The sequence below is a fragment of the Chiloscyllium punctatum genome, chromosome 22 (genome assembly GCF_047496795.1).
Source record: "Chiloscyllium punctatum isolate Juve2018m chromosome 22, sChiPun1.3, whole genome shotgun sequence".
In the NCBI taxonomy this organism is placed as follows: domain Eukaryota; kingdom Metazoa; phylum Chordata; class Chondrichthyes; order Orectolobiformes; family Hemiscylliidae; genus Chiloscyllium; species Chiloscyllium punctatum.
Window position 1 is genome coordinate 79338406 of NC_092760.1, and position 23475 is coordinate 79361880.

The window sequence follows — 23475 nt, forward strand, 5'->3', positions numbered from 1 at the left end:
TCCCCGAATACAGATGGATCCCAAATCAGATGAGATAATAGTGATAAATGAAACTTTTGACTGGTGTGAGTACAGCGAGCGGTCGAAATTTGCATTACATGAAAAAGACACTGTCATTAATTCATGGAATAATTCGATCACAACCAAGGAGGGATGGGATCCAATTTACACTGCACACCGAAACGGAATAGACTCTGAATTATAGAGCACACACACGCACAGTCTGAGATTTACAGATGTGCACCCTTCAGATGTGCTGTAGCCTGGAGTGTCTCTGATCAGCCGCAGATCAGGAATCAATGTACAGCGCAAGAGAAAGCGGTTCCTCTATCGACTAAAAGCGGCTGTTAACCACTGTCATACCTGCATTTGAAAAAGACAAGCACATTACAGTACTTCAAGATTACTATAGGGTCAGGGAGGTGCAGCGCTTTGAAGATTTAAACCACTTATAAAGCTTAACATAAAATGTCCAACTAATTAGGAGCGAGATGACATTGCCAGGACAATTGTGCTTACAGTCATTCCCCCACCCCCACACATACACCCCACACACAAATATAAACGATTTGGAGGAGTCGGTGTTGGACTGGGGTGGACACAGTTAAAAATCACACAACACCAGGTTATGGTCCAACAGGTTTATTTGGAAGTACACACACACACACACACACAATCATTGTTTTGGCCGAAGTAAGGGTTTAGCTGAAATCCGAGGCAATGTTTTGTTGTGTTTTCAATCTCAATGTGTCCGCGGGAGTGACCATTCCGGGTCGGAAATATCTCGTCCTTTCTCCGGCGGGTTTTGTTGAGAAGTTTGACTTTTTCGTTTTGGTGAGTTCTGGGACTGAGTTGAGAGGAGTTGGGGGTGGGTGGGGGGGAGTGAGGTCGGTTCAGTTCGCACTGAGCGGGATGCCCACAGAATGGTGTGAGCAGGTTTTAAAAAAGACCAGGCTTTCAGATCAACCGGCTCGCCCCTTTCCCGATTTAGGAGCAGCAAAGAGCCAGGTCAGTTCAGTCGGTGCCTGATCCCAGTTTGTATAACACGGTGGGGGGGGGGCGGGACAAACCGGATTCACAATGGCTCCAAGACACACAGCACAGAGACACTGAGGTAGTGGTCATCTCAGTCTTGTTCTCAATCCTGTGTTTTTTTTGTTTGCACTGAAGGCTTATTTTCACGGGCCGAGCGGTTTAAGATTTAATTCACTCCCAACGGCTCTGGGTTTTCTTTTCCTTTTTGAATAGAAGCGGCTTTATGACAATGTGCGACCCTCCACCGCCGATCGCTCAATGCTATCGGTTTGAAAACTCCCCTCATGTCTACATTAGTGGTGCTGCGTGATCCCAGAGTTGGAAATGTAATCAGTTAATTCAATACGATCAAAAACTAACAGGAGATGTTGCTAAGGATTCAGTCAGTATCATTTGAAAAGTATACTCCAATTATAAAGTGTGTAGAACGCACGAAGATGTTCGATTGTGCCTGAACGCGCTGGAAGGAAGGCAGCAAAACAGGGGCTAACCTTGTTCACTGCTCCGTGTGGAACAAGCGGGGGGTCGGTGCAACTTCAGTCAGTGTTCACTTCGGGTGGGAGTTGGTGCTGAGAGCAGTCGGTGAACGGCCCCGGGCAACGGGACACCGAACCAGGCGCCGTTTGTATGAACATCCAGACACACGGTGTTTAGAGACAGTCAGACCGGGGTGGGGGAGCCGTCCCGACAACAAAACAAAGTGAATTGACGTTGTGAACCAATCTAGGCTTCGTGTCGGATATTTTCTTTTGCGGGACCTTTTTCTGAAGCGGCTGGAATGGGTAGCGGGGTTTTGGTACTGGGTGCTGATGGTTTTATTCAAAGGAAAGTGGAACTTCTTATAAAAACCGAGGGGACTGCTGTAAATCAAAAAAAAAACCAACAACAGGAATTGCTGGAAAAGCTCAGCAATATCTGTGGAGAGAAATCAGTGTTAATGTTTCTGAGGCGAGTGGCGTTTCCTATAAAGAGGAATGGAAGTTAGCGCTGGAAAGGGTTAAGAGATTGTAGGATTATTAAGCGTTGGCCGGTGCTGTCAAGCCTCACTTTTGGTTTATTTTTTGCTCTTGTTTGTGTTCAGCTAAAGACAGCCCACTGGGAGAGTCAGACCTGCCCCAGAGCCCTGACCCAGCAGTGATGGAGAGTTCCTATCTCAGTGTCAAGGAGGCAGCAATGAAAGCAGCCAACACCGAGCTGCCGGGCGCTATGGACAAGGCAGAGAGTGACAGCAACAAAGGCAAGAAGCGCAGGAACCGAACCACCTTCACCAGCTACCAGCTGGAGGAACTGGAAAAAGTTTTCCAAAAGACACACTACCCGGACGTGTACGCCAGGGAGCAGCTTGCACTGAGGACGGATCTGACTGAAGCCCGTGTCCAGGTAAACAGTGAGGGGAACGAGGTGGGCGTTAGTTAAAGGCACTATAGTCCCATTTGTTTAAGCAGGGATACACAAACGCTAAGATCCCTCCTTCGGGAATCTCCGATTGATTAAAGGCTCCCCCGAGTAAATACTTAGGGTTTATTAATCATTCCCCTGCATCAGTTTATTAACTAATCGGCACTGGAGCCTTCCTTTCACACTTCCACTTTACCTGTCTCACTGAGGTCATCTCCTAAATAATGTGAATGCCTGACTACACTAAATCCATGGCCACTCGAGGGGTAAAGGCAATTTGGCCTTGTCCAGTATTCTTCTTAAATTCTGTCCAGAGGTGCCTCATTGAGACCACTAAATCCCAAATGGACCGAATCTTTTTTTTTAAAAAGTACTTTTTTCTAATTCGTTTTTGAAACGGTCTGCGCAACTTTTCATTGTATCCGAGTTACAAACTCACCACTATCTGTTTTTGGAACTTTCTTTTTATAAAAAACAAACTAACCAATTTAAACATTTCTCATAATTTGTGTATCACGAAACCTGTACTGTTCAAAAGTCAACGTTAAAGTGGCGCTTGGTGTAAAAATCGAAGGGAGAAATTTTTTTTAAAAAGCGAGATCCCAAATGTGAGGCACACAGAATTCCTGCAGATGTTGTTTGGGAGCAGTAACTAACCGGGAACACCAATCTGAGCTGGTTCTCGGATGTGACAGGAAAATGAAGCATTAATATCGACACCACACTGACCCTGGCCCTCTGACACTGTCTGCACTCTGCACTAGTGCAAAGGAGGTTAACGTGTTGGCATGTTCAACAGGACAGGGCACCACCAACTCCCCATGCCAACCTGGAACTGTCAACAGCCAGTATCCAACACAGAAAGAGAGAGTATAGAGAGTCGGGCCGTCGGCAGGTCACCTCTGGAGATGACATACCTCGTCAGCGATTCTTAAATCAACCTTCGAGAACTGACTGGGGTTGGGACTAGAAGGGAGGCTTTTTCCCAAACCATCGCCTTTCCCGTTCGGCGGGAATTTGTGAAGCTGTCTGGCGGCTGCATGGATTAGATATTCCTTCCCCAACTCAGTTGAGAGATTAAGTGCAGGTCCTGTCTCGCCCTCACTCAGGGAGACTCGCTTTGTGCGGCTCCCACCGAATATTTTGTTTTCTTGCAAAGCTGCCTCTTTCCCAGAGAGAGAGAGAGTGGTTGAACCAGAGGAGCCTCTGTGAGGAGCACACCGTATACCGGTCTATAGGAGGGCGGGGGGGAAGGGAGCAAGAAATTAAAGCGGCAACGAGAATCACTGCGCCTTTTGGACCCTGCCATCAGCTCCACGCATTTCCGAGCCGTTTTTGTAGATAAAACGGATCTGCTTTTAACTTCTGAGTTTGGCCTTTCAGAGATTCCAGACCAACCCCACGGTTTGTTAAACAATGTCTCAGAGTTCACGACTTCTAATCAAACCGACAACTGAATCTTTACCGAATAGTTCCTTTCACCTCTTTGTTGTTGTCCGTATTGAGAATATTTACAACAAGGAACACCCTAAATCCCATCACAATATGGACCTGGTCATCCATTATAGAGTGCGTATTATCAGCTGATCTTTCTCTGTAGCTCAAACACTATATTCTACGTTTTGTTCTGTTACCCTGATGTACTTATGATTAACCTGGATAACATTCAAAACAATATTTTTCACCGTATCTTGGCACGTGACAATGATAAGTCAAATCAAAACTGAGGACAGTTTAACGCTGAACAACACACATTCGCTGCGGTACCATCCTGTAAAAAAACCCCAACATCCCAAAAGGTTTCGCCGCCGCTAAGATCATCAATTTCTTTAAAAAAAAACAAAACGAGCCCTTGAAGTAAGCGGGAGTCTTTCTTGTTTTCTGGCTTTGATTTTGGAACGGGGTAAACGCAGTGATTCCAAACTCTCAAAACTTCAGGGGCACACCAAGTCAGAGTTTGACCAGCTCATGGTAACGGCACGGGATGGTGATTGAGGAGCTTTTAAAACTACCCACCGGAGGCAGTTGTAACGTTTTACCAGTGAAGGGGTGCACTGACCCAGGTCACAGCTCTCCCCAGTGTGCCTCCCTACCCTGTTAGCACTACTACAGTTTATTACTCATTGGAGCTGAGCTTGTTCACTCAGAAACCCAAGCAGCTCCCAACTTGCAGCCCCCATACTCCCCCCAAGAAAGTTGGGACAGCGATCCGGTTTCACTCGCGTTCAGTTCAACATTTACCAATCCAGCCAGTAAAACTCATTCAGCCTTTGCATTTGTCTTGTCTTTATTCTGGTTGTAAAATGGATCCTTTCCCGAGACAATCGCATTAGCAGCGTTATCTTGTCATCTCCAGTCTTGTTTCATACTGCTGGGGGTGGGGTTAGGAGATGAAACCATCGAGGAGAAATAAAAGGCATCTTGCAAGATACTGCAGCCGAGAGAGAACATCTTTCTCAATGAGGGCAGTTAACAAACTTCAAATGCTATCGATTTGATATTTAACTCGTACCAATCATGATTGGTTTCCGATGATCTCTTCGCAAACTCATTTGGAGGGCCTTTGTGGCGCAGAGGTAGCGTCGCTACCCCGGTCTAGGAGGCCGCCTGCTTCAGAGGTGTATTATAATATCGCTGACCAAGTTGATAAGAAAAACAGGTCAATTAAAAAAAAGGAAGGGTTTACAGATGAGCTAGAATCTGATTACAAGCAATAAACTCAGTGGAACAAATTTAAATGTGTTTTTATTTGCAACTCGAAGATTTGACCTCTAGTCGTTCAGTTCGTTCATGTAAGAGGGCTGGCCTGGTGAGGCGCCTGTTCAAGTACCACATACCTTGAGGTGTGTGGTAACATCTGAACAGGTTATTATGAGGGGAAGTAAACTGTGGGAAGATGATGAATTCACAATGGCATTTCAGCCTACTAACGATTAACATCTTTCAGAGGTCATTCTCTCTATCCAGATTTAGTAAACGTTTACCCATTTACAAATTCGTTTGGAGCAGTAAAATCCATATTTTACATTGTTAATTGATAAAATAAAAATACTACACCTTTGTAGAATAACTCATCTTATTTTGAAAACAAATTGTGCATTCTGTTGTATGTGCAGATTCAACTGTAGCACCTCTGGGCAACTTGTTTAAAACTCAGAAATCAATATTTCAATTATTAGATTTTCAGCTTGCTGCATTTCATCTGAGGAGCCAAAGCATCAAAGTAAAGTTAGAAAATTTCGGTCCAAAATAAGTTCTACCAGCAATTTCTCAAGTCAGAGGTGTAATGTGGAAAAATATTGTCGTGAGATTGAAGTATTTGTCAAATCCCATTCAAAAGTGTCCCGCCGAAAATGGAAGCAATTGACATCCTCTTCTTTGCTTGGCTTTAGGTTTGGTTTCAGAACAGGAGAGCTAAGTGGAGGAAACGAGAACGCTTTGGACAGATGCAGCAAGTCCGCAGTCATTTCTCCACTGCCTATGAATTACCTATTTTAACCAGGGAGAACTATGCACAGGTAGGCACCACATCTACTGTTAGAAAGGAGTTTCTGAATAACCTGTGACCAGTTCAAAGCATATAGTACACACTGAGTTGCCTGGAAACAACCACATCATTGATGTTCTGCGCTGTTTTGTTGAAATGATTTAGGGAAATGTCCAACTCCATATTTCAGAAGGCATCTCGATTTTGTGAAATGTTACAGGATTGCCATTATTTGCCTCTGACCTGGTTTGAAAGTTAAAAACAAATGCAGTTGATTTAATAACAGCAACCAGCAGGACTTCAATATTCAACACCAGCATAGGATGGAAGTTGCAAAACTGTAGCATCTTCACAGAACTGCAGGAAGTTAGCAGGAGTAAGTTAAAATTACAGCTCAGTGTAAATTTTGAACTCACGGAATGGGGAGTAATGTCTGTTTTGGGAGATGGACAGTTTTATCTCTGACAGCCTGTCAGCATCAAACAATCATTCACAAGGAGCAGTGACTGTGAATAACAAGTGGTACTTTAAAAACACTGTAAACAGGGGCATTAAAAATAAAGTTGTATAAAATTCACATGACGTAACATTAGAGCAGCTGGTGTAAAAGCTTCATCAAAGAGTTAGGTTTTAAGTTGTGGTGTACATATGGGCTTGCATCACACTTTGGCCAATGGTGAAATTTGAATTCAATAAAAATCAGCAATGAAAAAATGTCAGTCTAATGTCAACTATGTAAGGACTGTCAATTGTTGTAAACAAAAACCATCTGGTTCACTAATATTCTGCAGGAAAAGAAATTGGTCATCTTTACTGGTCAGGCCTGCAGGTGATTCCAGATCCACAGCAATGTAGTTGTTTCTTAAACTCCACTGAGGAGAGTTAAGCATTATTGAAAGGATTTGAAAACACAGGTGAGAATTTATAAATAAACACACTACACAACCACCAGCTATTGCAGGTTAACAGAGGTAATGAGTAAACAGAACTTGGTAGAAGTTAAAACAAGGGGAAGCAGAATATTAGATGACACAAACAGAAATTGCTGGAAAAGTTCAGCAGGTCTGGCAACATTTTTGGAGAGAAATCAGAGCTAACAATTCAGGTCAAGTGAAGTTCTGAGCAAGGATCACTTGACCTGAAAAATTAATTCTGATTTCTCTCCACAGACGCTCCAAATCTGCTGAGCTTTTCCAGCAATTTCTGTTTGTGTTTCTGATTTCCAGCATCCGCAGTTCCTTCAGTTTTTATTGAGCATTCGATGATTTCTGATTTACAGAGTTGGGTGATATTATGGATATGTGAGATATGTGGTCAGAATCTCACCTGCTGGTGAAATGTGATACAATGCTAGTGAGATGTGGGCGGCACGGTGGCACAGTGGTTAGCACTGCTGCCTCACAGTGCCAGAGACCCGGGTTCAATTCCCGCCTCAGGCGACTGACTGTGTGGAGTTTGCACATTCTCCCAGTGTCTGCGTGGGTTTCCTCCGGGTGCTCTGGTTTCCTCCCACAGTCCAAAGATGTGCAGGTCAGGTGAATTGGCCATGCTAAATTGTCCGTAGCGTTAAGTAAGGGGTAGATGTAGGGGTATGGGTGGGTTGCGCTTCGGTGGGGCGGTGTGGACTTGTTGGGCCGAAGGGCCTGTTTCCACACTGTAAGTAATCTAATCTAAAATTGGAATAATTGGATTCAGTCTCTGATAGTTGCCAGTGAGAATGATGAAGTTGGTGAGGGAACCACATTTATGGTGGGAGCAGGGATAATGGTTTATGGTTTCTCAACACCATGTTGCTTTGATTTTTTGTTTATCCAGCACAGGGCTTTAGTGATGGTAGAGAGGTCAAGAGAGGTGGTGGTGGGCTATGGCTGCCCATTCACAGCACACGGATGGCAATGGATGATATCACCAAACTGCAGTATGTTTGAGCAGTCAGTGATATAATGGGAATGTGGTGTCATTGGTTAGGCCAATAGTTATTGGCCATTCTAATTGCCCAGAGGGCAGTTAGGGGTTAGCCACGTTGGTACTGTTACTGGATTATTAATGTAAAGACCCAGCTAATGTTCTGGGGATTTGGGTTCAAATCCTATCTTGCAGATGGTGGAATTTTAAATTTAAGAAAAAGCATTGAAACTAAGAATCAAATGATGACCATGAAACTATTGTTGGTTCTCAGGAAAACCCATCTGGTTCACTAATGCTGGTTACGGAAGGAAACTGCCATTCTTATCTGGCCTGGCCCACATATGACTTCAGACACCAGCAGTGTGTTGCCTCTAAACCAATTAGGCATGAGCATTAAATACTGCTCTACTCACTAATGAGACATCCTGTGAAACAATTGAAAATATTGCATGGTGGTATAGCTAGGCCAGACTAGTTGAAGACAGCAGATTTCCTTCCCTAAAGAGCAATTCGTGAACCAGGTAGGTTTTAACAACAATCAACATTGGTTTATATGGATGCCATTATACCAGCTTATAATTCCAGATTTTTTAACACCTGAATTCAAATTTCATTATCTACCATCATAGGATTCAAACTCATGACCCTAACCATTGGACTTATGTTCCAGATGACTAGTTCAGTAACATTACCATTGTACTACAAGATCCTGAGTAGGAAGCCATTATTGGTAATTCTCTGGCTTTGGGTTGACAAGAACGAAGCCCCACCCTGCTGCATGAAATGGGCAAGGACCTGGAGGAAGATGACATGATTAAACCTGTGAAAAGCTTCAGACGTTCTGAGAAGAGTGAGAGTGAGCATTTACTTCATCACTGTCACATTGAATGTCATTTGTGACTTTGATAAGAGCTGCTTTGGTATTGTTACAGAATCCAAAACCTAATTAATGATTAAACCGTGGAGTTATAAAGATGCGTATGAATTTGAGAGGTGACAGCATGTTCCAGGACTTGAGAGGAAAGGGAGTTTGGGGTTGGGCGAATGTTTGCAGGGATGGAAAGTTTATAATTGTTCTTTTTTGTTAAGGAGATAAGGTGATGAAAGCAGACTTAAAGGAAGGGAGGCGAACAATGTTTTAACGGAGAGGACTATTAACTGTACCAGGAAACATGGGAGCCTGGGAGAGAATTTGGATGTTCAGCAATTTAGTCTGAATTAGATCCAGGGAACCGGAGCAGGGCTTTTTGGAGAAGGTGAGCTCAGAGAAGAAATGCATGGAGATTGGAGAAAAATTAGAGAAAATTAGGCAAGTATGGAAGTTTAGCCAGGAAGATGGCTGAAAGGTGGGAAGCAGCAAAGACAGCTCACCAAATTGGCAAAGAATCCATGAGCTCCTTGCACTTTGTGTTGGAGGTCAAGGTGGAAGAGACCGGGTGTAGGGTATTTAGGAAGATGGCATGCAGTACAGAAATGAAGCTGTGGTTATGTTGGATTCCAGGATGATTTTGGAATGGTGAACAGTCGTAGTAGATGACAGCAAGGCCAAAAGTACTTTACGTAATACAGTCAGCTTAGGCATTGGATGGTTACCATGCTGGATAAGGCCTTCTTCCCTTAGATAGATGTGCTTGACTCTCAACTGTACTCTGAAATGGCATAAAAGTCACTCAGTTTAAGTGAATTTGGTGATTGATAATAAATTGTAATCATGCCAGCAGTGCAAACATAGGAGAAAGTGAGGACCGCAGATGCTGGAGTTCAGAGTCAATAAGTGTGGTGCTGGAAAAACACAACCGGTCAGGCAGCATTTTGAAATCTGATGAAGAGCTTATGCCCGAACATCAACTCTCCTGCTCCTCAGATGATACCTTACTGACTGTAGTTTTCCCACACATTTTTTGACAACAATGCAACATCCCAAACAATTAAAGACATAACACTTGGCTCCTCAAGGCTGGCTCACCATTTGGTAAAATTATGTCTGATCCTTAACCTCAATTCGACTAATCTGGGTCAAGAAATTTCTCATCTCAGTCCTAAATGGTTTACCCCATGTCCTTAGATCGTGACCCCTTGATCTGGTATCCACCTGAATTTGAAACAACCTTCCTTCATCTATCCTGTCTGGTCCTGTTAGAGATTTATAGGTTTCCATGAGATTTCCATTCATTCTTCTGAACTTCAGTGGATGAAATCCTAACTGATTCAACCTATCCTCATAATCTACGTGAAAGAGCAACAACAATGTTGAAACTTCCTACCTTCACATTCTGAGATATAAATTCTCCTTACGTTTACATTCTGAATCCAATTCTTATCCCTGATACAAAGATAGTTAACTGACATTTTCATGGATTTCCAGTTCTATCATCGGATTAATCACGCTACTTTTGGCACTGTACTGCAGTAAGTGGTACAAGGGAAAATTACTTTAGTAGGTACATTAAAACTAGTAATAGTGCAGAGGAAGCCTTCTATACATTTTGCACTACATTCTTTTCTATGATTGAATAGAATGTAAAACGGATTGCCAATGGAAAGCTCTAAACCCATCGTTTACCTGTCTTCAAACTATTCACTACTCTTCCACATTATCTGGCCATGAAGTTATAGAGGTAAATTTGCCGTGCTCTATGCAGAAAACAGTTAAATTCATGTGCACATTCTTCCTCCTAAGCTCTTGCCAGGAGATTCTTCCCTGCCCACCTCCCCAAACCCACCCCCAACTCCACTCTCTACATTTCCGCCCCCACAATTCAGAGGGTTCAAGCTATCTATTTCCCCCCAGATGATGAATGCTTAAACATGTCCCTGGAGTCTTCTCTCTGCCAAAGTAAACAATACCAGACCTTCCAATTCACCATCCTCAACTCCTGACTCCTTCTAGCTGAAGTGCTTTAAGCTTGCTGGTTGAATGCATATGCAGATGTCTGGTCATCACCATTGAACTGCCAGAGAAATATTCAGGATTGCAGAAGAGCTGAGAGAGCTTTAGTGGTTAACAAAAAAAACTTTGCAGTTTGTGGTTGTGCAGATACTAATGTGAAGCTGAAGTAATGTAGTCCAGGTGGTCCCACACCCTAAGCCAAATGCAGAATGGAACATGTTAGGCTGCAACTTCCATGTGGCCTTACCCAAAGTTTAGCATGAAAGTGAAGTGATTGGCTGCAGCTGGGTGGTTGCTGAAGAGAAGTCTGAATTTCTTTGCATAGTGTAGATCCAGTCTTCAGGTTTTAAGGGTCTGGATTGAAATGTCATTAAACCATGCAGAACTGTAATGACGTCAAATTAACCTCAAACATGGCTGGAGTGGAAAGGATCTTCAGTGTCTGACTCAGAACCTTTGTAGAAATGGGCACTATTTATGTTGGCACTTAGTTAAAAGAAAAACAGATCCCACTTGACTTTGTATGTTGTATCTGTATCCCAAAACCTCAGTTCTTGTGTTTCTGCACAAATGTTTCAGCTTTAAAGGCAGACACAGAATCTAGTGTAGCTTAACTGGTGCTTCAACCTTAGAAGATAGGCTTACATTTCCCAATCTGATGTGAACACTACAGAGAATTTGTTCTTTTAAAAAAAAGTCTCCCACAATTTTTGAACATTGAGGCATTGAACCCCATATGCCACAACTCCATATCGGAGAATGATCGACAAAATCAGGCAGTGGAAGTGCTAGTGTGACCTATGATTCCCAACAATCAACATGCCTGCATTGTCCAAGTTTTCACAATTGCAAGCTGCAATGTTAATGGAGTTTTGAAGCAAATTTTACCCTGAAGACATGCAGTAAAAATTTATTTGCACAAATAAATATCGTGAAATGTAGAAATCCAGATAGATATCCTAAACATTCTAGGATTATTCAACAACTTGTGGCAACGTCACAGAATTTTTGAATGAATCAGCAACAAAATTGGTAATAAATGGCTGGAACAAGTTTATTTTAAATCAGCTTTGTTCAGTATATAATAACTGAATGTGTCCATTTACACTGTAGCTCCCTGTCTTGAATTAATAGCTGTAGTTCAGCCTCCAGTCAGAATATTACTTGGCTTATGTCTTGTTGAAACTCCTATCTGGAGGAGCCCTGGGAGCACACAAGTCTCCCAAAAGTTTGGAATTTAAATGTCAAGAGTAAATGCTCTGTTAACATTTAAATTAAGATCAGATATGTTCACCAACCCGAGGCCCAAATAACCCCAGCCACTTTGTCAAACAGAGTTGACACTGCATTGGATTAATGGAAAATTGTTGCTCTGCAAATCCACTAACGCAACACCTGTACTACCAGAACTAATGCTAAACTGCATAAACTTATATGTCAACTACACCTCGCTCTAAAAGAATTACTTTATCTGGAAAAATTCACTCTTTTTACCCAGTGATAACTGGTCAGGTCCTGACACTAAATTCAGTCTCTGATTAAACTTCCTCCAACATTAAGCACTATGTATTGTGCCGATATAACAGTTCTGATGAAGGGAACTTTTCCCAATCTGTGTGGTGTCAAACTGAAATGGTGCAAAACAATGCCTCCCAAAAATCTCAATATATTGGTAGGTGCTGGTCCTGTCTTTAGAGGATGCAGCATCACTAAAAAAAAGTTGGTTTTCTTCAGAACAGTGCAGCAGCTCCAAGGTAATGGAAGCCAAAATGTCAAATCTCACCAGACATAAGAACAAAATGGAATGAAACTACATGAAAGATAGAGACCTCCTCTGCTTTCATGTCTTTATATATAGGAAAGTAAGACTTAGGAGCAGGTTAGAGCCACTCACACCTGCCAACCTGTCTGCCATTCAAGAAGGTCATGGCTGATCTGGTTGAGGTCTCACTGCACTCTTCTGTCTGCTCATCCATAGCCCTTAAGTCCCTCGTCAATCCCAATCCCAATCCCAATCTCTCTCCAGATAAAACAATATACCATTTTTCTGTTCCTGCCAAAATGGCCTGGTTCACATTTTCCCACATTATACTCCATCTGACAATTCTTTGCCCACATCTATATCACTTCGCAGACTCTCTTATGTTTTCTTAGCAACTTACTTACCTAGCTGGATGTCATTTGATATTTGAACTTCAACACTTGATTTGCACTGCACAAGTGTACTGTCAGCGCAAAAATAAATTTGCTTCATATCAACATTGAATTTGAATGGTTAATGAACTCTTACAATGCCAATTTGCATTGTGCATCTCTTTATGCTGTATGTTATCTAGGTTAAGCAATACAGACAATGACTCGCAGTGTCATTTTACCAATGGTATGTTCAAACTCAGACTTAAGGATATATTTTTGGTGCAAACTGTAAGAACTTGCACGAATGTCACAGTTTAGTATCAACTAAAGGGAGGTGGTGGATTAGTGGTATTGTCACTGGGCTAGTAATCCCCTGGATATGTGTGTTCAAATCCTGTCATGGCAGATGGCAAAAATTGTATTTCAAAAAAAAAATTAAACCTGAACTAATGGCAACCATTATTGCAACTCTAACTCTAATGGTTCACAGATGCTCTTTAGGGAAGGAAATCTGCTATCTTTATTTGGTCTGACCTACATGTAACACCAGGCTCTTACTGTCCTCTGAAATATCCCAGCAAGCCACTTAAATCAAGGGGTAATTAGGGTGTGGACAACAAATGCTGGCCCAACCACATTCCAAGCATTAATAAATTTGTTTTCATCAAGACTAGGAGCATACAGTAGAGGCTAATTCATCAGTGCAATTTTCTTTGAAATCATTCAATTAAAATCACAGGCCACATGCTTGAATTCTTTAATTTCATTCATCCTACAAATCGAAGGTGACCATATTCTTTGTCTGAGGTGGGTGGGAGGCATTTGGTCAGGCTCCAGTGTATACATAGATTACAGCTAAAGTCGATCTGCGCCAAGAAGGTTCTGCTATATGTAGGACAGTATCCTACAGATGATTGGATTTTGGATGCATTGCTGGTTCAGGATGTCCACTCCTTGCTCTCTCAGACCCTGCTTTCAGGGACGGCCTCACTGATTTCATATTTATTTGTGCCAGCTGCAGTGACTTTGGGGAAGCTTTTCCTGGGACTCAGGGTCAATTCCAAAACTCCTTAAAGGATACTCTAAAGCCTTTTCTTTAAGTTCTTCCTTTGACTACCATTAGAGCTCCGCACAAAATGATTTGCCTCAGGATTCTGGCCCTATGATGAGTTCTTCAATAAGTCATCTGCTGCAGACAAGGCTGCACTGATGAAGATGGTCTCTGAAGAATGAGCATTGTTTAAATACAGTTTGAATCTGCAGTCAGGGCCTGATCTAAAATTGGAGCAAAATGGAACATGGCACCAATCTTATTAAACATTGCAGTCAGTTCAGGTTCTAATACAAACTTTCAGGGAAAATTAATTCCATTTCACATTAAAATGAAACAAACAGTATAAATGCATGTTTAAGAGACTGTTCACAATAATTAAACAAAATTCCTTACACAATGATTTATCCTAAGACAGCACACATTAATGTTATTATCGTGTGACAGTATTCCATAATGAAGGATTTTTGATGAATTTAAAATATTATACTCCTTCATCCTGTGAGACACTAATTATAAAAGTTGCATTCACAAATAGTTTGAGATTTGCAATTCAGGGTTAGACCACAATGTCCTGGGGTTAGTCTGTTAAACTTGGAGATCACATCCATTTGTTAGAATGCATACTCATATACCCAGAGTAGGTCTTCTGCTGAATTGCAGTAGTGTCACCAGGGCAAAATAGCTGAAAGTGACTGAACTTGTGCAAAAAAGCAGGGAATTTAAATTCAACTTTGTATCAAGTGCAAATTGGATTGTCTTTGTGTGTTATTAAACTATTTTATGAAAGGCATGTCACCCACAAAATGGGTCACACCCTAGAATGAAAAAATGACCGCAGGAAGCTTTCACTGTTTTGAGGTCATTAATTGAGCTTTTTTTTTCCCTTTTGAGCAAACACTAACATTTTTATTGTATAACATTTTATGTAAGATTTTAAAAAGACAATATGTACTAAAATTGACTATTGGATATCAAAGAAACTAGTCAATAGGGTTTCATCAATTCCAGTAATTTTACATCATGTTACTCACAAATGGAGGCCTACACACAATAAATTGTTTTTTTGTGAAACCATTTTCAACAGTATTGATAAACTGCAAAAGCTGATTGCTCTTAAAGATACAATTTTCGCTAATGTCAAGAAAAAAAGTTACATTCAGTTACGCTGATTCATTGAAGATTTTATTATGAATGTGAATTTGGGGGAAAATTGGATTGCACCTTCACAGAAAAACAACTTGTGATTTGCACCCAGTTTTCTGGTGAAATTCTACCCCACCATCCAACCCCAAGTGTTGCCACAGTAAAGTGTGACTGTTAAGAAAATTATTGCAGCTGCATTGAGTGAGGAAGGGACCAAGTGTATGACAGTGGCATGCTTCAGTCAGTAATAATTTACATGTCGGGTAAGAAAATAGAACACTCAGAGTTTTAATAAATTTAACACTTTTTTTTGGGCCAGGTAGAAGCTAACTGAAAAATTACACATAAAATAGTTGTGCTCCTGGACAGCTGATAAATCAAACACTTTTGCAGCTTCACTTGCAGTCTACAGATATACTGTCCAATTGTCAACACTGATCATGAAATGTACCAATTCATCTGAACACAGTATATTTGAATACAATCTTACCTTTTATTGTTAGTATTAGCAAAAACCTCTTGTTAAATATATTGTCCAGTTACATAAAATGGGAACCGGTATTTCTAAATTGTTGATAACTATTTTTATGTAAAATGTGCTGTAGCCAAATACCCATGCGGTACAAATGGAATAATCTGTGGAAAACAAAATCATGTTAAAGTACTCTGGAAGGCTGGCTCTTTCGGAAATAGCTAAACATTCTATAGTGATTTCATGCCAAACAGATAAAGTAATGGACAAGCTGTGCATTTCTGGATATTTTAATCCAGATATTTGTCAATCTAATTTTCCTGGATAATATGATAGCAATTTTCTGTCTAATGAATTGCAGCATCTTGCAATCCGGTCCAATCTTCAAGTCCATCTTTCTACTTCAGACTGAATATCCAGAATAATGTGTAGTTTAAAATGAAAACCAGCAGAGCCAGTGCAATGATGGAGCAACTTTGTGAAAATAAATTCACACCATGGCAAATGGTATAAGGATGTGACTATATGTTTCATTAGGGATTTTAAAACGACAGAATCTCTGGCGTTACGATAGAACAGCAACGCGCAGACCACGGATGTTTTTGATTATGTAGGACGGGGTGTTTCTAAAACTGAAATAGTTTCCTGAACTCCACAAGGATTTTATTTTGTCAAATGCGCAGTCTTTCTTACCATATTACTTTAATCTTACTTTCTCCCCACCCCCCACTAAACAACTGTCTAACGCGTAAAACAAAACGTAAGAAACGCGGCGTGAGGATACAGAGTTTATATTTTGGGTGCACGAGGAAAGTAGGTTTCACTTCCATCAAATGCATTAGCAGTCCTCAAGCTGCAAATACTTAAACTTTTCAAGATGCCTCTGGTCTGATTGACAGTCAGGAGCCTAGCGTCGGTGCAAATAAAGAGTCATATCGCCTCACGTCGCAAGCATTTTATCGAGTATTTTGGAACAGGTGGGCTGCCAGGCATATGCAGGGTCGGGTGGCTATTTTAGAAGCATCGTCTACAATTGGAGAAAGGATCTAAACAGCAAATCCTACTTTGATGCCTGAAGATTGAGATTAGCAAATTCTGCAGCTATAAACAGAATGAAGCAAAAGCGGGGAAAGCCATCCACATTTTCAATTTAAGCATGGTTAAAATGATTGGAGTTCAATAAACACCTGCTAATGATCTTGATGGTATGTGGTTTATTTTGTGCAGAGATTGAAAGAAATGGGGGTGGTGAAGATGAGCTAAATGGAGACTGATGGCAAACACTATTAACATATGAAAGATGTTTATTTTTCCAGAAATATGGGCAAAGCAGCTTACTGCTCGAGAGTATAAAAATAGTCGACCGCTTGTCGAATTTACAATGATGCATGATCTAATGCTTTAAACGAAAACGTATGCCCTTAGTTCAGTCAATCACAAACCGCTGGTTTATTTCAATGCTTCTCTAATCGCTCTCCCCACCATCTCTCAAAACGTTTAAAACACACGGTCAGTTGTACAATTCAATTTGCCTCCTGAACACTAAATCTCATGATTAAAATCAAACTTATTGTGAGACGTTGTATTTTCTCATAACGTTTGATAAAGAAATCTGACAGTTTGCTGTCGGTCACAGTTGCGTGTTTAACCTCATCTCCCTCTCTTTGCTGTTCAGCATCTGCAGTTAAAAGATTGGCCGCAGTTAGCCATCAATGTATCAAAGGAAACTGCATCTAAGTAAACCAGTAACCAAATAAATGCTGCTGTTAAATTGTCACTCCCACTATTACATTGCACACTTAAAATTAATTTCTTTCAGGTCAAAGTTTATAATAAGAACAAAAGGCAAATGCAGAGGGAATTGTGAGGAATGCAAAAATAAAGCCTTCAAACAAATTGCATTCCTTCGTGGCTCAGTCTGGCTGCACTTTACTCCCCTGCAAAGGCCCCTTTTTTTTTCCAGAGAAATGCTAGATTAATAACTGTCTTTCCCCTGAGCAATGCTGGTCAAAATATCGTCATTTAATTTTTTTTTAAGTGTTATAATAATTCTATTTACTTCCGTAGTATCCCTCTCATACCCCAAGTCAGATAAATGTATACTTCCTGGAGCACCAGCTTCTGAAAATTAAAGAAAAACAAAGGCACATGAAGCTAAGTGACATTGGAAAGATTGGACATAATTGTCCAATGAAGTGAAAAGCTGCATTCTTTAAACGTAAATTAGATGATTGAAAAAAAAGAACATGGGGAAAATAGAAGCAGCAGGGCCGCAGGTTGAATGTGCATAGCCCTGGCTAAGAGTTGTTCACAGGTCAGGTGGGGTGGACTACTTCCTGTCCTGTTTATATCAAGGTAAATTTACCGATGGAATGTAAAGGCCCACCAGGAACGTTAAACCTTTGCTGCTGCTTCTTCCATTTTAATATTCCAAAAAAGGAAATCTTTTGCAGCAAACTGTAACATTTAACTGATGACCATAAGACATAGAAATGGAAGTAAGGCCATTCAGCCCATCGAGTCCACTCCACCATTTAATCATGGCTGATGGGCATTTCATGTCACAAGCCTTTAATTCCTTGTGACATCAAGAATTTATCAATCTCTGCCTTGAAGACATTTAGCATCCTGGCCTCCACTGCACTCCGCGGCAATGAATTCCACAGGCCCACCACTCTGGCTGAAGAAATGTCTCCGCATTTCTGTTCTGAATTGACTCCCTCTAATTATAAGGCTGTGCCCATGGGTCCTAGTCTCCCTGCCTAATGGAAACAATTTCCTAGTGTCCACCCTTTCCAAGCCATGTATTATCTTGTAAGTTTCTATTAGATCTCCCCTTAATCTTCTAAACTCCAATGAATACAATCCCAGGATCCTCAGCTGTTCCTCGTATGTTAGACCTACCATTCCAGGGATCATCCGTGTGAATCTCCGCTGGACACACTCCAGTGCCAGTATGTCCCTCCTGAGGTGTGGGGCCCAAAACTGGACACAGTACTCCAAATGGGGCCTAACCAAAGCTTTATAAAGTCTCAGTAGCACATCGCTGCTTTTATATTCCAACCATCTTGAGATAAATGACAACATTGCATTCGCTTTCTTAATCGCGAATTCAACCTGCATGTTTACCTTTAGAGAATCTTCGACTATCACTCCTAGATCCCTTTGAACTTTGGCTTTATGAATTTTCTCACCGTTTAGAAAGTAGTCCGTGCTTGTATTCTTTTTTCCAAAGTGCAAGAGCTCGCATTTGCTCACATTGAACTTCATCAGCCATTTCCTGGATCACTCTCCCAAACTGTCTAGATCCTTCTGCAGCCTCCCCACTTCCTCAGTACTACCTGCCTGTCCACCTATCTTTGTATCATTGGCAAACTTTGCTAGGATGCCCCCCAGTCCCTTCATCCAGATCATTAATATATAACGTGAACAGCTGTGGCCCCAACACTGAATCCTGTGGAACACCCCTTGTCACTGGCTGCCATTCCGAAAAAGAACCTCTTATCCCAACTCTCTGCCTTCTGTCAGTCAATCCTCAATCCATAGGTAAAAACAATGACTGCAGATGCTGGAAACCAGATTCTGGATTAGTGGTGCTGGAAGAGCACAGCAGTTCATGCAGCATCCGAGGAGCAGTAAGACTCTATTTTACTGCTCCTCAGATACTGCCTGAACTGCTGTGCTCTTCCAGCACCACTAATCCAGAATCATCAATCCATGCCAGTAGCTCACCTCGAACACCATGGGCCCTCACCTTAATCAGCAGCCTCCCGTGTGGCACCTTATCAAAGGCCTTTTGGAAGTCTAGATAGACCACATCCACTGGGTTTTCCTGGTCTAACCTACTTGTCACCTCTTCAAAGATTTCTAACAGGTTTGTCAGGCACGACCTCCCCTTACTAAATCCATGTTGACTTGTTCTAATCCGACCTTGCTCTTCCAAGAATTTAGAAACCTCATGCTTAACGATGGATTACATTCTAGAATTTTACCAACAACCGAGATTAGGCTAATTGGCCTATAATTTTCCATCTTTTGTCTTGATCCTTTCTTGAACAATGGGGTTACAACAGCGGTCTTCCAATCATCCAGGACTTTCCCTGACTCCAGTGACTTTTGAAAGATCTCAACCAACGCCTCCGCTATTTCTTCAGCCACCTCCCTCAGAACTCTAGGATGTAGCCCATCGGAGCCAGGAGATTTATCAATTTTAAGACCTTTTTAGCTTTTCTAGCACTATCTCTTTTGTAATGGCAACCATACTCAACTCAGCCCCCTGACTCCCTTTAATTGTTGGGATATTACTCATGTCTTCCACTGTGAAGAGTGATGCAAAGTACTTATTAAGTTCTCCTGCTATTTCCTTATCTCCCATCACTAGGCTTCCAGCATCAGTTTGAAATGGCCCAATGTCTTTTGCCTGTCATTTGTTTCTTATGTATTGAAAGAAGCTTTTACTATCATTTCTAATATTACTGGCTAGCCTACCTTCATATTTGATCCTCTCCTTCCTTATTTCTTTCTTTGTTATCCTCTGTTTGTTTTTGTAGCCTTCCCAATCTTCTGATTTCCCAGTGCTCTTGGCCACTTTATAGGATCTCTCGTTTTCTTTGATACATTTCCTGACTTCCTTTGTCAGCCATGGTTGTCTAATCCCTCCCCGGATAATGTTTCTTTTCTTGGGGATGAACCTCTGTACTGTTTCCTCAATTATACCCACAAACTCCTGCCACTTTTGCTCTACTGTCTTCCCTGCTAGGCTCTGCTTCCAGTCGATTTTCGTCAGTTCCTCTCTCATGCCCTCATAATTACCTTTGTTTAACTGTAACACCATTACACCCGATTTTGCCTTCTCTCTTTCAAACTGCAGACTGAACTCTACCATATTATGATCGCTGCTTCCTAAGTGTTCCCTTACTTTAAGATCTTTTATAAAGTCTGGTTCATTACATAGCACTAGGTCCAAAATAGCCTGTTCCCTTGTGGGCTCCATGACAAGCTGTTCCAAAAAGCCGTCCTGTAAGCATTTCAAGAATTCCCTTTCTTTGGATCCACTGGCAACGTTATTTACCCAGTCCACCTGCATAGTGAAGTCCCCCATGATCACTGTGACCTTGCCTTTCTGACATGCCTTCTCTATTTCCCGGTACATGTGTCACCTCTGGTCCTGACCACTGTTAGGAGGTCTGTACATAACTCCCATTATGGTTTTTCTGCCTTTGTGGTTCCTCAATTCCACCCACACAGACTCCACATCATCTGACCCTATGTCGTTCAGTGCTATAGATTTAATTTTGTTCTTAACTAACAAGGCCACCCCGCCCCCTCTGCCCACCTCCCTGTCTTTTCGATAAGTTGTAAATCCTTGGATGTTTAACTGCCAGTCCTAACCCCCTGCAACCATGTCTCTGTGATGCCTATCACATCATAATCATTCACAATGATCTGTGCCGTTAGTTCATCTACTTTGTTACGAATGCTATGAGCATTCAGGTAAAGTGCCTTAATGCTAACATTCTTATCATTAGAGATATTGGTAGTCATAAGATGTCCTAAGTTATCCTTCCTTTTTGTTGCATTCCTAATCTGCCTCAAGGTTAAATCCACCTGCACACATGCTATCCTCCTGCTTATCTTTCCATTTAACTCCACACTCCCTGTCGCTTTCACTTTTCCTTCCCCCCCCCCCAACTCAGAAGTTTAAAGTCCTACTGACCCTATTTATCCTCTTTGCTAGAACATGGTATCAGGTCAGTTCAGGTGGAGATCGTCCCAACGGTACAGATCCCCCCGGTTCCAAAACTGATGCCAATGCTCCACGAAATGGAATCCCTCTTTCCCACACCAATCCTTTAGCCACGTGTTTACTTCCCTAATTTTCTTATCCCTATGCCAATTGGCACGTGGCTCGGGCAGTAATCCGGAGATTATGACCCTTGAGGACCTGTACTTCAATTTCCTTCCTAGTGCTTGATAATCCCCAAACAGGTCCTCCACCCTAGCTTTGAATAAGTTGTTAGTCCCAACGTGGACCACAACAACTGGATCCTCCCCCTCCTGCTCCAATACCCTTTCAAGCCGGTCGGAGATGTCCCGCACCCTGGCACCGGGCAGGCAACACACCATGTGAGACTCCTGATCTGGCTTGCATAGGATACTATCTGTCCCCTAATTATAGAATCCCCTATAACAACTACTTGTCTTTTTGCTCTCCCTTCTTGAATGGCCTTCTGCACCATGGTGCCGTGGTCAGCTGGGTCATCCTGTCCAGAGCCCTTTTCCTTATCCATATAGGGAGCAAGAATCTCATACCTGTTGGACAAGGTCAAGGGCTGAGGCTCCTGCACTCCTGAACTCAGGTTCCCCCTACCTGCCTCACTTACAGTCACACTCTGATGTCCCTGATCACTAACTGAATATGAATTACTTAATCTCCCAGGTGTGACTGCCTCCTGAATCAAAGCATCCAGGTAACTCTTCCCCTCCTAGATGTGCCGCAGTGTTTGAAGCTCAGATTCCAGATCATCAACTCTGAGCCGGAGTTCTTCCAGCAACCAACACTTGCTGCAGACGTGGTCACTGCCATTCACAATGGGATCAGCCAGTTCCCACATCATACAGCTACAGCACATCACCTGCCCAACCATCTCTGCTTAGTTAATTACTTTATTACTTTGTATAGGTTTGAGTTAAAATACTTTATGATACCTCTTTTTCTAAAAACCAATTAATAGATAAACCATAAAAAGTAAAATTTTAACCATTCACCGATAAAGAAACAGAAAATCCTTACCTCAACAAACCAGAGTCCTATTTTTGGTTGGGGTGGGGGCGGGCGGCGGTGGGAGACACAATACGTGTAGTGTCTCGGGTTCAGCCACTGCCCAGATATATTACCGGCAGTCCCCTGGTCGTCGCTCCAGCTCTTCCTATTTATTAACTAGGTTAGAGGAGGAGGGTGAGTGGGAGACACTACAGTAGTAGAGTCTCGGGTTTAGCTGCCTTGCTGATATATATGGTCACTGCTTTCCTTCCCAGCTGCCCCTCCGGTCAACGTCACTTCCTCTGCTGCTGCTCGCACTTAAAAATCTAACCCACTACTATCTATGACCCAATACCATCAGAATAAAATACATCGAACAGTAAGTCTGACACAAAATAAATTAGTCCCAAAAGTGATTAGCACAAAAATAGCCAAAAGAATACATTCACAATGTTCCAGTTACCAGAAAAATTATAATCACTCATTTGTCCTGTGGCTGATTAATTTCATAGCTTCACCTTTTCTAGTTCTGTAACTGATTTCCAAAAGACGGCCCAACAATTTCAATATGAAGCTATTCAGTATGAAGCTGATGTGAATTCTTGTAAAAAATATTAACAACAGCTCAAAAGAAAAGGACTAAATATTAGTGCATTTTAACTAGATACTAACAATAATGTTAAAAATCAGGAAACCAAGGGAGTCATACAGTTCAGCCATGATCTGATTGAATGGTGTTAACAGTCATGGAAGCTAAACTGGCTGACTCTTGCTCCTCCGTAAACCCTTTCAAGGCTTTCAGAAGCTTGTGATAACCTCATCTTCCAGATCGCTCAAATATTGCTTCTTTTTTGTCTAGTGATACATCACCAAGACCACTTCCTATTCTGCAGCCATGTTGCATAAAAATGGTTACATTTTGTTGTTAAGGTTACAAGAAGCAGTGCTTTGGAAAACTTGTCCAGACTTTGCAGATTAAACATTCTGTAGTCCTCTCAGTTCAGGAGTTTTTTATGTGTAGAACAAATGCAGACACGATCTAGCAGGAACATTTTAAAAAGTGCAATGCATTTGTGGGTCATCTATTGCAGTTTAAATAAAGTAATATTACAAGGTCAGCGTGGAAAGTCTTAACAAGCCCCACATTTCTGTCCACAATCGAGAGAGATGAGCAGATCACAAGCCAATT

At 41.7% G+C, this 23475-nt stretch overlaps 1 protein-coding gene and 1 long non-coding RNA gene across 2 annotated transcripts in view; one reads left to right on the forward strand and one right to left on the reverse strand.

Annotated features, from left to right (window-relative positions):
* Positions 1-23475, forward strand: part of alx4a (ALX homeobox 4a) — a 50789-nt gene that overhangs the window by 19177 nt on the left and 8137 nt on the right. Inside the window, exons 2-3 of the mRNA XM_072592694.1 lie at positions 2117-2415; positions 5826-5951. Of these exons, the coding sequence (XP_072448795.1) occupies positions 2117-2415; positions 5826-5951 (425 nt within the window). The remainder of the gene's footprint in view (positions 1-2116; positions 2416-5825; positions 5952-23475) is intronic.
* LOC140493804 (uncharacterized) lies at positions 10576-23180 on the reverse strand. The gene is made up of 3 exons (XR_011963772.1): positions 22317-23180; positions 15542-15687; positions 10576-14129 (listed from the first exon to the last, which is right to left on the reverse strand). It is a non-coding gene; the product is annotated as an uncharacterized lncRNA (long non-coding RNA).